Genomic DNA, 15,359 nt, shown 5'->3' with positions numbered 1-15,359 from the left:
TATTTTCTGGTCTCTTTGCTCCAAATGGTGGAACTTCAAATTATACACGTGATGTATTGAGTTAAAAGTCGTTGACAGATGACAGAATGATTATATAACTGTTTCCCGTGTCACTCCTGGTCCTCGGGGACTCGGTGCTCTCCGTGTTTTCGATGCTGCTTTGCTCCAACGCACCTGATTAGCTCTTCATCAAACTCTGATAACGAGGCGCTCATTTGAATCAGGTGTGTTTAAATCGTTTCAATCCAAATACAAACGATCACAGAAACAGAACAGGTAAGACTTTTGCACATAAATCAACATTTAAATAGCATGAAACACACTTTATGTTTGGTAAGAAATAAATATATCTATTTAAGTAGTGTACACAAAAGAAAGAAAGAAAGAAAGAAACAACAAATGTCAAGTTTTTTTTGGATCATTTATTGTATAGAAACACAGATGGAACTGTTCTGCACAGTGAAAACACAGTCCTGCTGCAGAAATGTTCATGATTCCATTTTTGCTTAATAGTTGCATGTTTAGTCACATAAACAGTATTTTACTGTCACTACACACAGAAAATGATGACACTCATTCCTATAGCTGAAACAATTACTCCATTATCACACTAATTGACAACTATTTTGATAATCAATTTATCGTTTTATCGTTTTTTTATGATTAGAACAGGTTTTCTGGGGGTTTTCAGCTTCTTAAATGTGAATATTTTATGGTTTCTTTGCTCCAAATAACGAACAACTCATTAAAAACTGACAATGAAAACAAGACATTTGAGAATACCATCAATTTTATTTATTTTTTATATTTGGGAACATTTTCTTCTTCTTCCTGCAGCTGTGAAAACTAAATGAAATTGACATTTTCCAACTTAAACATCTGATTAAATCCATCATCCATCATCCACACCTTCCTCCTCCTGGTTGTTGTTATAGTTTGAAAACTTGCAGCAGGTATTTAAATGATCATGTTAGTGAATGAAATAAGAGAAATGTAACTTTTTCTGACCACCCAGACCTTATCTGGGACTGCACACCTTCATTCTCCTCCTCCTCCTCCTCCTCCACGGCACGGACGCGCCCTCCTCCCTCTCTCCATCCCTCCCTCCTTCCCTCCTCCCCTTCAGCGCAGGGGGGAGCGCACTGTGGATGCTTGAACACTGGAGTACAGAGCTGCACCAACAAGGACAGGAGGAGGAGGGAGACACTTCGAGGAGCGGGACTTTGGAGGAGTAGAAAAACAAAAACCTGAATCGCGTCATTGAGGCGAAGAAGAAGAAGAAGAAGAAAAGAGGAGAAAAACTTGTGGGGAAAATTCCGGTGCCAGCCTGAAACTCTGTGAGGTCCAAGGACAAGTTGTGTCGGGTCACCATGGCGTCTCTGATCCACTCTGCGCGTCTCATCTTCGTGCCTGTTGCTCTGCTTCTGAGTAAGTGCTGACTGAATGAATGCATGCATGCATGAATGAGTGAGTGAGTGGCTGAATGTGTGAGAAACGCGCTGGAACTTCCCAATGCGGCGTGTGCTGCGAGTGGCGCGCGTGCGTAAACGGTGCGTAAAAACGACTAACCCCACTGTTGTGGTGTTAATCGGATTATCAGATGCTGCTGGGTGTGATAATCTGTTGCAGACTGTGCATAGGCTGTGCGCGGTTAAATTGGGGGGTCCCGCGTGTTCCCCTATCACCATCATCCATGCAGCAGCAGCAGCATCTACCCACGGAACGTGTGCTTCCCACTCACTCACTCACTAACTGCATCCGTGACACGATATTTAAAACTAGAATAAGACTGACTGACCTTGTGGTGCAGTAGTAGTGGTGTGTGTGTGTGTGTGTGTTCCCAGAGGTGGAGACAGGATCGTTACGCACGCACACACACACACACACACTGAGGAACAGCTGCTGTGGAACACAGTCTCAGCTTCCACGCAGCAAAGAGTGCAGCAGCGGCAGAATCACATGGAATCTGAGAGTTCATGTCAATTAATACGTGATGGATGAGTGAATGAAAGTTTGCAGTCAAAGGTCAAAAGCTTCTTCTTTAAAACCCTTGTGTGTGTGTGTGTGTGAGTGACGCTCTTAAATCACTGAATACTACATTTCCCAGAATGCAACTCGACAGCACATCATTAGTATTATTATTTTATTATTATTTACTTAATGTTGTTGAAAAGAGAGTTTTTTTTCATTATGAATGTTCACCCGCGGTTAGAACTGTTGCCTCACAGTAAGAAGGTGCTGTGATCCGCTCGGTCGCAGCGCCTCCATCTGTCGGTTGTATAATGACAATAAAGATGATTTCCTTCCTTTCCTTTATTAAGGCTACTGATAATCGTGCGTTCAGTCTGTTTAAATGAATGGAAATCAATGCAGTGTCCAAAGAAGAAGAGCTACATATTTGTGACCTCTTGTACTGACCTTGTGAAGACCAGAACCTGTGGTTAAGTTTAGGGCTCGATAAGATTTGAATTGAGTTAAGTTTAGGGTTCAAACGTGTCAAACATGTCAAACGTGTCCTGAGGAGAACCTGCGTGTGTCATAAACTCATAAACACAATTTATGACGAGCATAGAAACTGCTACAGCAATAAAGTTTGAGTGATTGATCTGAGAAGGACTGAGACGACCCTGATGACATCACTGTGACATCATTGTCGCTGCAGCCGTCCGTCACAGACTCACAGAGCATATTCATACAGTGATGATCAATAATACTGACTTACACTATATATTATACTTTAAAATAATGTTTACGACCACATCATCATCATCATCATCATCATCATCATCATCCTGAGCTGCTGCTGCTGCAGATGCAGATGCCAGAACAATGACGATGATGATGAGGGAATAGATGGGACAGGACTCCCAGGAGAGTTTGACACAGTAGAGTTAAAGAAAAGAGAGGAGGGGGTGAGAAAAAATAAAAAGTCCCACTGATGGAGATGAATGATGAATGAAGCACATCTGTCCACGTCCTCTGCAGCAGCAGCAGCAGCAGCAGAGTCTCCAGGGATCAGATCAGCTCGGGAAACTCTCCTCTGTCCTCTGTCCTCTGTCCGTCCGTCTCTCTGATTGACTGATTGACGTGACTTGTTCTATATATTATCATATTCCCGTGTTGATTCCGTGTGTGGTTGCGTTCCCATTTACATCGGAAGTGGGAACTGGGAATGACGTCACCTCCAAGTTGACCACGTCCCAGCCGAGAAAACATGGATGCAAAAGCATCTCATCAAGGGTCTCTAAAAAAGCACTCTACATCCACGGTTCTCAAACTGTGGTGCGTGTACCACCAGTGGTACGTGAGCTTCCTCTGGTGGTAAAATCAGAAATACTGTTCCACTGTATATACCAGCGTATTTAATGGTCAAAATGTAAATTTGCTGATATGTCATCGTCCATATTATCGATATTTTAATTAACAAATGAAGGCACTCTAAAGTAAACAGTCCCTGCCAGTCACTCACCACTAGGGCTCGATATTTTAATATATATCGATATATTTCTTTATTATTAAATGTTTTATTTTATTTATTTTATTTTATTACTATTTATAATTAAAATATCGAGATATGACTTTAAGTCCATATCGCTCAGGCCTACTCACCACCAGACATCACTACTTCATGTCTCCTCAAGGTGGCACTGCTCAAATGAATAAGGGGGACACTTAGTAGGTGGAAGTTACCTGGCTGAAGAAGAGGGGAGTTTACAGCGGGACAATGATGGAGAAAGCTACGTTAACAGATGCTCAATCCACGTTCAATACATAGACTTTATGCACTTTGTTCTCTATATTGTTCCGAGTTGGACACAGAAACTTTGACCTCTGACTGGAATCTGCTGTCTGAGGTACAAGCACCTGGAAAAACACCAAACTATCGACAATTTTGGTTCCAGATGTAGTCGCACAACACAAGAGTTTGTGGGGTTTATCTACATTGTTTTGGTATGTTCCGGTTGAAGACACGCCCCCTCAACCTTGATATTCCGACTACAACTGGAACGCACGAAAAGTGTAGAAAGTGTTTCTCAAACCTTTTTGTTCCTCAGCTCCACTCCGACACATTCTCTGGTATAAACAGCAGAAACAAAAAAGTACCAGCAGAGGAAGCTCGCGTACCCCTGGTGGTACACATGCCACAGTTTGAGAACCGTGCCCTCTCTCTCAGTAGGTGCTGATTCTGAGCCGGTCAGTCCGACTCGATCATTTCTTTGGACTTAATTGCTGCTTCATGAATATTTAACGGCTGCGTTTACGTCTAAATGTGTCTTTGGTGTGAGATAATTGTGTGTGTAATTACAGCTCGCTCGCGCTCTAAGTCCTTCCTTCCTCACGGCCGACGTTTGTTTCTTCATGGTGACTGATGATGATTATGATGAAGTGTCAGCCGTGACACTGGGACACTGAGAGACAGAGAGACACTGAGACAGTGAGACACTGAGAGACACTGAGACAGTGAGACAGTGTTCACGCGACGTTCTTGGATTTTCTTAACTGATCCATTAAAGATGACCTTTTGTTCTTTGGTTACAACCTAATTAGGATGTCATTTCATTTTTGGCTGCAGGATTATTAACAGTATCAAACTTTAATCCAGCATACTGTAGCTGCTTTTTTTCCATGCCATCCAAATTCTGTATTTGACTTATTTTCTCTCTCTTTTTCTAGTTTTTTTTTTAGAGACATTTGAGAAAAAAAGCACTTGCAGAATATGTAAATGTTGTAAAATGCCTCTGGCTGTACACACGTACTCTGGCAGGAACACATTAAATACTTGTGCAAAGGGGCTGCGACGATTAATCGATTATTAATCCATCATCAACTATTCTTATAATCGATTTGAGTGCTTTTTCATTAAAACAAGTTTCTCTGTGAATAATTTCTGGTTTCTGTTTGAAAGGAATCATTTTGGATTGTTCACTTTCCAACTCTCTCCTCCTCTTTGTGGTGAACAAAGACAAAGACGCTGATTCTCCGGCGTGTGGAAAATGACTGTAATGAACTGTAAAGCACAAACTGTCGCGTAAATATCGTAATGCAAATCTGTCGTCTGTACATGTGTACAGACTTTAAGAGTGTATATATATACGATATATATATGCAGGAGTAATCGGACTAATTAGTCTGACTAAGACTATAGCTCGATTTTAGTCAGATTAACGCGTTCAAATGATATTAGGAAAACCGGATTATTGTCTTAGTCTGACTAAAATCTCACTTTTCAATCAATATTTTTTGGTTTCTTTGCTCTGTTTGACAAAGGAATCATTAAAACTGACTTAAAACTATATATATATATATATATATATATATATATATATATATATATATATATATATGCAGGAGTAATTGGACTATGAACCGCAGTTAGTCTGACTAATACTATAGCTCGATTTTAGTCAGACTAACACGTTTATATGACATTAAGGAAACCAAATGATTGTTTTAGTCTTTTAACATGCATGTGAGGGGGGCAGAGTCAGAGGGGATGACTCTGCCCCCCTCGGGTCCAGGTCTCCTGTCCTGTCCTCTTGCCTCTGCGTCATCATCCCTGCCCCGATGATCACATTAAAAGCACAGTCCATGGGCGAGAGGGAGATTATATTTGGATTTTAATTGTTCTTCTCCTCAGGAAACACTTCCTAACCCTCGTCTCAGTGGGCTCACTGCAGTGTTTTTTTGATTTTACATTTTAAAAACTGCAGCACAGACACATGAAGTGGAAGATTCCTCATTAAAACCCATTTTAAAGTCTCAAGGAAAACTGCTCATGCTTCTCCTTCCTCCTCCTCCTCCTCTTTCTCTTTTTTTCCCCTCTTTTCAAACTCACAAAGATCACACACAAGTTTCTCTACCCTCTCCTTCCTCCATTCCTTCCTCCTTCCTTCATCCCCACTTCCTTCCTTCTTTCCTTCCAGCAAACACTCACTTCTCATATCTAAAGTCACCCCCTCCTTCTCTATGTGATCCCTCCATCTAGTCTTTTTCATCTTAAATTTGTCTCTCATGTCTCTGCTCCTTTCATCCTTTCATCATCCCCCCCTCCCCTCCTCTCCTCTCCTCTCCTCTCCCCTCTCTTCCCACGTCCCTTCGTTCTCATTAGGGATTCACAAATATTGATAAATGTGATGGTGAAGGTCCTGCGTCTAATGTTTCAAATCAAAGCGCAGCACATTTCAAGGATTTTATTCATGATTAACAAAATAAAAGCAGGGCGTTAAACCCCCCCCCCCCACACACACACACACACGCTGACATGTCATGAGATCACAAAGTGTCAAAGACGCAGTGAACAAAAACGACCCCGAGGACAGTGGAGACATGTCTTCACGTCCTTTACGAAGGACAAACGTGTCTCTCGTTTCTGTCTTTGTTGAATTGTGAGACTTTACAAGGTCACATCCGTCATGTTTTATGTTTGTGTAATGTTTAATACATCAGTATGTAGAAGCGCTTTAACCTGACATGATATTTTTTAATGCTAAAATATAATTATTATTGTTACCCATGAATTTTACAAAACAAACAATAGTAAAAGCACATCATTATTTCTTGATTAAATGCCAAATTATAGTTATTTACTCACAGAAACAGTTTTCGTTTGTGACTCAGTGAAGTCGTCTCACATCTGAGTATAAAAAAAGCAATAACAATAACACAATAACAAGATAACAATAATAAAAAGAAATAACACTAACTTTCCTGTAAAACAAATGAAACTCACACCCTAGGGCTGAAGTAAATACAGTTAGTTGATTATTAATCAATTACTAAATGAATCATCTAATAAACTTTTAATAATTGAGGGACTTGAGGGATTTTTTTATTATTTAAACACGTTTTTTCAGCTTCTTAAATGTCAATATTATTTCCTTTTCATTTTCTTTTCTCCACATGACAAAGAATTAAAACTGAATTGAAACATTTTCTGGACCAAACAAGTCCTCGATTAATCGATAAAATCAAATAAAGATCAAATCAATGTCATGCTCAATATTTATAGATAAATAAAAAGTTACCTCTGTATTCTTTTCTTTTTCTGCTGACTCTGCGTTTTTGAACACAGTGATACAGTAACTGTGGGGGTGTGGTTTGACCTTTGCGTGACCTCTCATGGGTCTAGAGGCGGGGTTACGTGCGCCCATCTCTGTTTTGTCCGGATGTAAGAGGAAGTGACCCTGAGGATTTTCAGAATAAAGTCTGACATGAGTGCTTTTATCACATGATCGTCAACAATTATTTCCTTCCTTCCTATTCCCTTGCCTCCATTCCTTCCTCCCTTCATTGCCTCCTATTTTTATTTCCTTCCATCTTTCCTTCCTGTTTTTCTTTTTTCCTTTCCTTCATTCCTTTCTATCAGTCTTTCATCCTTATAATCTTCCTTCCGTCTCTCTTTCCTTCCACCGTCCATCCATCCATGCATCCTTCCTTCCTTGCTTCTTTCCTTTCTATCTTCCTTTCCTTCCTTCCTTCCTTTGTTTCTTTCACAGTTCTTTTCTACTACGAAGTTCGTTTTATTTAAATAAGAGGAAGTGAAATGTGAGGTACAGACACACAGTAAACGGGATTTTGACCGGCGACCATCTGCTCGAGGCTCATGGCCCATGAGCACTCGACGATGGGGACACTGCGGTCACTTTTACTCTCCATCTGTCTCTCAGTCTCCCAATAATCTCAGCTCCACTTTCCAATCAATAACCAACATGTGCTATTTTTAGTCCACGAGCTCTGGGAAATGTCCAGAGAATAAGGAAACGGACATTTTAGCTCTTAAATCTCTTTATGCTACAGTTTTGCCCGTTCTTGTCCACGCAGGGGACACACGGGCCTGTAGGCTAGTGCAGCTGGGGATCGAACCCCCAACCTTCCAATTGGAAGACAACATACTCCCGACCACAGTGACACCAGCAAACAGTGAACGTACACATGTGTTTACATCTGACTAGAACTGGATTAAGCCATTTAAATAATCTGTGTTTGTATTTGTGCCTTTGTGGGGACCAAGAATCATAAAAACCATACGGAGTGAGGACATTTTGGCAAAGTGAGGACATTCTGGCAAAGTGAGGACATTATGGCTCTTTTCTACTCTACTCGGTTTGGTATTGTTTTTCCATTACAATATAATACCTCCTCAGTGTGGGCGGGGTCATCATAAAATCATGAAACTTTTTATACACGACACAAACACGCAAACTAGTGACTTGTAAAGCAGTTGTTTTCGATGTACTGAATCATGAGAATCAGTTCATTAAAAAGATTTGTTCACAGAATCGTTCAGTACTTCACTGAGCAGGTTGTGATTCGGCTCACGATCACCGTCTTTCAGCAGTTTCCTTTGCTAAATGTTGCAGATTAATTACTAAAAAACTGATCTACAGTCCGTCATTGTTCGCTCTGATTCTTGTCTTGATGTTGGACGTCGCGCTCGTGACCATTTTAGTATCGGATCAGCTCGCTTGGAACCTTGTCAGAGCAGGTACTTAAAAAAAAAAAACACAGGTACTATCACTGATGGAAAAGCAAAAAAACAACAAGCCGTGTTATAACTGTATATTGGAAAAGCAGCATTAGTTGTGATGGTTAAGGTTAGGGTTAATGAGCTCGGGAAAGCATTATGTCTATGAGCGTCCACACAAACAATGCAGAACCAGCACGTGTGTGTGTGTGTGTGTGAGAAAGTGAGGATTCCTCACACACAGACCCAGTAATGAAGTACTAGTGGAGCGTGACTCTTTTCTCTCTATCCCCAAACTACACTGAGCATGAATATTCATACACACACACACACCCAACTTAATCATACTGTATCTTTGCACACACACACACACACACACAAACCATATATATTATATACTATATTAAGGAGTCACTGTCCTTTAATACTGTCCCGTAATCTTTCTAATTGTATTCGTGTGTGTGTGTGTGTGGCCACTAAAAGTAAAGTTTAACACATTTATATGTGAGTGCACACGTCCATTTGGTCTCCAAAGACATTTGCTCTCTCACACACAAACACACACACACACACTGGTTTCCATGACTTCGGAGACATTGCGTTGACTTACATTCACTTAATCCAACCTTAACTATAACTACTGACCCTTACCTTAACCCTTACCTTAACCCAAAAACATCGTCTTCACCTTACAATGTAGTTGACTTTTGTCCCCATAAGGAAGACAAGTCCCTGTAACGTGACTTTGTAAACACAGTTAGGTCCCCACAACATAAGGAATACCAGGAACACACACACACACACACACACACACACACACAGCTAATTCTAAGGGGACAGAGTGCAGACAGTGTTGACTTTCAGTCTGAAAGTGAGTCAGAGAGAGAGAGATGTTTAACTGCAATGAAGTTTACAGAATTCAAGAGGGGAGAGAAGGTGAGTGAGAGAGGCAGAGGGTAAGTGGACAGCGAGGGAGAGAGAGAGAATAAGATGGAGAGAAGAAGGAGACACAGAGACAGATCAGGACCATGTATTTATCATCAAGCACTGTCAGGAGAAGACAGGCCATCATGGATCACTGACCAGAGCCTCTGGACAATTTCATTTAACATGGTCTGAAGCCAACACACAAGACATCCTGAGAAAAACTCTCCAACTCCAGCGTCCTCAAGGACAAGACAGAGACAGAGACAGGGACAGAGACAGGGACAGAGACACACACACAATAAACTGCCTTTTGTACTCTTTTTAAAGACAAACGAGGTGGGAATTTGTTTCCCTCACAGGTTAATGGGAAGACGTCTTTGATGTGGCCATTAGCGGCGTAGACAGAGAAGAGTGTGTGTGTGTTACTGTGTGTGTGTGTGTGTTACTGAGTGTGTGTGTGTGTTACTGTGTGTGTGTGCGCGTGTGTGTGTGTGTGCGCATGCCGTCATACTCAGTCAAAATGGAATCTGCCGTCGCTCTAAATGGGCAGAAAATGCAATTACGCCTGTTATAGTAATAAATGTCCAGACTGCGCAGCCTCTTCAGATTGATGACGTTCTCACGGCGTCTCTGATGTGCAGACAGAATTACTCCACAATGCTGTTAAATATAATAAAATAAAAATGGTACGTTCCATTTACGGCGGAGGTTGGACGTAGTCGTGACGTCACTGTCTGAGGACCGCGCTCATCAGAGACGTCAAAGTCCTCTGGTCAAGAAGGAAAATATCACAATTAAGATATTCATGATGATTATTTCACAGAATTTCAAAGTAAAAGTGCTTGTTTTGGTATGGAATGATGTCACAATAAAAGCATTTTAATGATGCAAAATAAATATTACTATTAAAATGTAGAAAGGAACAGATAAGAAGGAAGGAAGGAAGAAAGAAATATAGAAAGGAAAGGTGGTGGGGAAGAAAAGTAGGAGGCAAGGAAGCATTGATGGAAGGAAAGAAAGAAAGGAAGGAAGAGAAGGACGAAAAACAGATAGAAAGGAAGGAAGGAAAGAAAAGGAAGATAGAAAGGATGGAATGCAAGAAAGAATGGAAGGAAGCATAGGAAGAAACAGGAAGGATGGAAGGAAAGAAAGATAGGAAGGAATAAAAGAAAAAAACAAAGAAAGGATGGAAGGAAAGAAAGACCTGAGGGGGCGCTACAGCTGTCACCTATGACTTTAAAACAACATTGAATAGTTCTTTTAAAGAGACAAAGAGTTCCCAGTTTCCTGTTTGGTCACTGTTGTAAAGTTGTTGCGTTGTGTTTGTGTTTGTGTTGAGTTGTGTTGTTGTGTTGTGTTGTGTTGTGTTGTGTTGTGTTGTGTTGTGTTGTGTTGTGTTGTGTTGTTTCCCCCTGTGTGAAAACGATGGTAGATCCTCAGTCAAAGTTGTGTTCTCTGCAGAGTTTTGTGTGTTACTGCAGTTGCTCTTGTGCTGTGTGTTGACTCATCTCTGCAATCGTCCCAGAGGCCAAGAAAAATAACATGAAAATAAAGTGTAGATAGAGGATGAATATAGATGTGGAGGGTTCACTGCTTTCAACGTCACAAGGACAACTTTACAGTCTATTCCAGCTTTAATATGATTTTCATTTATTCTGCTTTTGCATCTTCCCTTTAAAAAGCACTCACACACACAGTGACTAATTGGTATTAATCCATTTTCTTCTGAAAGGATCGCATTTTTGAGGCACTAAACGTTAGTGAAAATGGACAAAAATTGGCACGCACATCAGAACTGGCGACAAGTTTTATAAAATAAAGGTGAAATGTTAAAGTGGTGCAAAATGGCTCAGCAGCGCCCCCAAAGGTTAAACCCGGTAGGACAAAGCCAAAACTAAGTTGCACGAAATTTGACAAGACTTGGTGGAAACGTGTCACAGCCCAAGACAAACAAAAAAGTCTATTATGACCATGGCCTCAACTCAACAGGAAGTCGGCCATTTTGAATTTGGCGTCCATGTTGGCAATTTGCATGTTTCTTAAATAAACAAACTCGTCTGAGCATAAATAATAAGCGTTAATCGTACCAACATAAAAAAACACGTCATCTTTAATTAGACACAGTAAAGATGAAAAGTCATCAAAAGGGCATGGCCACGGCAACCATTGGAATTTTGATGAATTTCGACCATTCGCTACGAAACAGGAAGTGCCCAGTAACTCCGCCAAACATCGACCGATCGGCTCGGAAATTCATACGTGACACAAGAGACCAACTCTGAACACGTCTACGAATATGGACTCCACCCAACAGGAAGTCGGCCATTTTGAATTTGGCGTCCATGTTGGCAATTTGCATGTTTCTTAAATAAACAAACTCGTCTGAGCATAAATAATAAGCATTAATCGTACCAACATAAAAAAAAACGTCATCTTTAATTAGACACAGTAAAGATGAAAAGTCATCAAAAGGGCATGGCCACGGCAACCACTGGAATTTTGATGAATTTCGACCATTAGCTACGAAACAGGAAGTGCCCAGTAACTCCGCCATACATCGACCGATCGGCTCGGAAATTCATACGTGACACAAGAGACCAACTCTGAACACGTCTACGAATATGGACTCCACCCAACAGGAAGTCAGCCATCATGAATTTAGTTGCCATTTTGCCACGAAACAGGAAGTGGCCTGTAACTTTGCCGTACATTGACCGATCTGCAAAACTTCATAGGTTTAACTTAAAATTCTATTTTGTTTGTGTTTGGCATCATCATCCTGAGGATGTGAAGTAACTTAAGAATTAAAATAAACATGCACATGCTTGTACCTGTCCCTCTTGCACCGACAGTGTGTGAGTTAGGTTTTGTGTGTGTTTACTTTCATGAACGCCTGGAACAGAGAGAAGTGGACAAAGCTTAGGTCTGTGGCTGCAGAGCTGAGGCTTTTAAAGGTTTAGAAAATAAAACATTAATTACAGCCAACTCAACTTCTTTAGAAACAAGAAACTAGACAGTCAAGGTAAACCAGACACCAGTGAGAAGATGGAAGAGAACAATGGCAACGGGAAAAAGTCGTCTGCCTTTACTCAGCTTTGTTTTGACACACACACACACACACACACAACTTTCTGTTTCTAGTGATGCGTCTCAACTTTTCCATTACCTTAACTTTTAAGATTTCACCCTTTGCGCTTTATGTACAAAGTGAAACACATTCTTATTTCCACACTTCTTAGTCTGAGTTTATTCATCTCCTCCCTGCATCATTTTTTATCACATGTTACATCACAAGTGTCGCAGTATCCTCTATTCCCCCATGGTTCTCAAACTGTGGTATGTGTACCACCAGTGGTACTTGGAGGAAAAAAATTAGAGTCACCTTCTCGCTCGCTCCATCTTAATCTAATGTCAATATACCAGTTTGTGAAGTTTATGTGAGGAAGAGGAGGGTGTTGAGAGAATAAATCTGTATTTAACGTTGGTGATAATGTTGTTACTTCAAGAGCTCAGTATTATCTCAGGTGATACTTGGTATAAAAAAAGTCCCATAAACCACTGGTTTATTTTTATTTTGTTGTCCTCGTAATGAAATGTCACTTTTGTTGTTGTTACTTTTTTATTTTATGTAAAAATGTGCTTGAGAGTAACACGTCTCACACAGCAGCATCAAATACAAACAGATCAACCCTCTGTGAAACATTTAATACTTAGATACTTGTGTAGTCATGTGTAAACACACACACTCACACACAGGATACATATCAATGCACAGCACGGAGCTGCAGCCTCAGGGACATGAAGCAGGAGGAGGAGGAGGAGGAGGAGGAGGAGGAGGATTTCCATATCATGTATGCTAAGGGTGTTTGTTATTTTCTCTATAGGATTACATCTTCCTGTTTATATATGTGTGTGTGTGTGTATATGTGCAGTAGTCTACGGGGAATAGAAGTGAAGGTTCAGAGCTAAAGAGGCAACAACAACATTTCAGAATTCATTTTAATTTTATCATGAAAAGTGCTTTTTTTTTGCCTTTTTCTTGCGAGATCCAGTCAGTCCTCACAATGGAAAACATTCTCTAAATAATGACTTAATATTTGGTGATTTAGTCATTTAGAGCTTCAGCCTCACTTTAGTATTAGTCAATATTATTACACAACTATTACCTTTACTAGTTTTTGTCACATCAGAGTGCCCCCGTGACGCAACGTCCTCCGTTAATCCTCACTAAAGCTGTTTATAGTTTTAACGTTCCAAACCTTGAATGTCGTTATTTGTGTTATTTGTTTACACAAAACAAAGTTTCACTTTTAAGTTGACATGTAAAGGAAAAAACACATTTGTGCCATTTAAAGCTATTTCAAATACGTAAATCTCCAACTGTGTAACAAATATTCTTCCTCATATCATATCATATCATATCATACCTAGTCCCTAGTTTGGATTAAATAACACAGCTATAAAATATTGAATGCAATTATAACGTTACAATAATCAATATTAGTCAAGCACAGGGATGGTGGGGTGGTGGGAGAGTGGGGCCCCATAAAGGCTTGGGTCGGCCCTGCTGCCTAAACGCCAAAAGTAGCCGGCGATGGTTGTGCTGAAGGCAGCAGAGGACACTGAGGGTGAGCAGGTACAACACTGACTTTACTAAGAATAGTTGTTGAAGAGCAGGCTTATAGTTGGGAACAGGCGAGCAGGCAAACGAGTCCCACGGGGGGCCCCGCGCTGGTCAGGAGGAGACAGGTGGTCAAAACACACATCTCCAAAACGGGAGCCGGGACGAGACACGGATCGAGGTTCACTTATTGGCATCACGGGGAGGAGAGTAACATAGATGCAGGAGGACAGAGGGTAGACACTCACTGTTGTGCTTGGTGAAGTTAGTTTAGGTTCAACTTTTTGCACAGTTATTGAGAAGAACAGAGACACGTAGAGTTAAGTGACGAGTCCAGTGGTTCTCAAACTTTTTAGACCAAGTAGCACCTGAGAAAATATGGAGCTCTCGAGGTAAAACCATTATAACCAGCATTGAAATACAAAGTCAGCTACAGACTTTTCACACGAGGCAGATTTATTCTCAATAAGATCATTTTGCTCTCTCGTCATCCTCCTCTTCCTCACACTGGTTTAGAGAAATGAGATTATTAACATTACTACTTAATTTATTGTTATTTGTTTCATGTTCTAGGTCAAAATTCCTCAGCTGGTATAAACAGTACAACAGTATTTCTGTGGGAAGCTTGCGTCCCACACTCGTTCTGCTGCACCAAAGCCCATAGAGAAAATCAGTGATTTTACGTCACTGAACACAGGAGCTGTTGATCCACCGCTTGCTCCATTATTTACTTGAAATTTGTTATTTTGTGACTTGTTGTTTGAAATCCTTTGTTTGTGTCGCCCACAAGCAAAAAACGCTGATTTTCTCTATGGACTTTGGTGCGGGAGGCAGAGTGAATGTTCGTACACACTTGTCTTCACCAATACATGCTGCTGAACACATTTCACACACTGTGCCTTTAAAAGTTAAGCACTACACAGCTTTGAAACGCTGTAAGTCTGAAAGTTCTCCTGTGGTTTTCAGAATCCCAGGAGGCGTTTGTGGTTGTGAACGCACGCAGCACCGAAGTTGTGTCTTTTTTTGTGTGTTCTGACGTCTCCTGGGATCATTACAGACACGCAAACATATATTACGTGTGTTTGCTTATCCCTGCGTGTGTGTGCGTGTGTGTGTGTGTGTGCGTGCTCTCCCCTGTGTGCCGTGCATCTGGGGAGCGAGGCGCTAACGGTGATAAGTTACAGCTGCAGCTTCAGGTGCTGAAGTCAATAAAAGCTCATTAGCTCAACAAGAGGGTCAGTGGTTCAGTCCACTACAATATACCTCCCACTTTGTCTTCTTCACAGGGCAGCGGTGTGTGTGTGCGTGTGTGTGTGTGTGTGTGTGTGTGTGTGTGTCGCTGGATCA

General features: G+C 41.0%; 1 protein-coding gene across 1 annotated transcript in view; it reads left to right on the top strand.

Moving 5' to 3' along the window:
* Positions 1–1,065: 1,065 nt before the first annotated feature.
* nrn1la (neuritin 1-like a) overlaps positions 1,066–15,359 on the top strand; it is a 70,234-nt gene continuing 55,940 nt past the window's right edge. Inside the window, exon 1 of the mRNA XM_058646631.1 lies at positions 1,066–1,428. Coding sequence (XP_058502614.1) covers positions 1,371–1,428 — 58 coding nt within the window. The 5' untranslated portion in view covers positions 1,066–1,370. The remainder of the gene's footprint in view (positions 1,429–15,359) is intronic.

The sequence above is a fragment of the Solea solea genome, chromosome 12 (genome assembly GCF_958295425.1).
Source record: "Solea solea chromosome 12, fSolSol10.1, whole genome shotgun sequence".
Classification (NCBI taxonomy): Eukaryota; Metazoa; Chordata; class Actinopteri; order Pleuronectiformes; family Soleidae; genus Solea; species Solea solea.
This window is presented reverse-complemented; position numbering and strand designations above follow the sequence as displayed.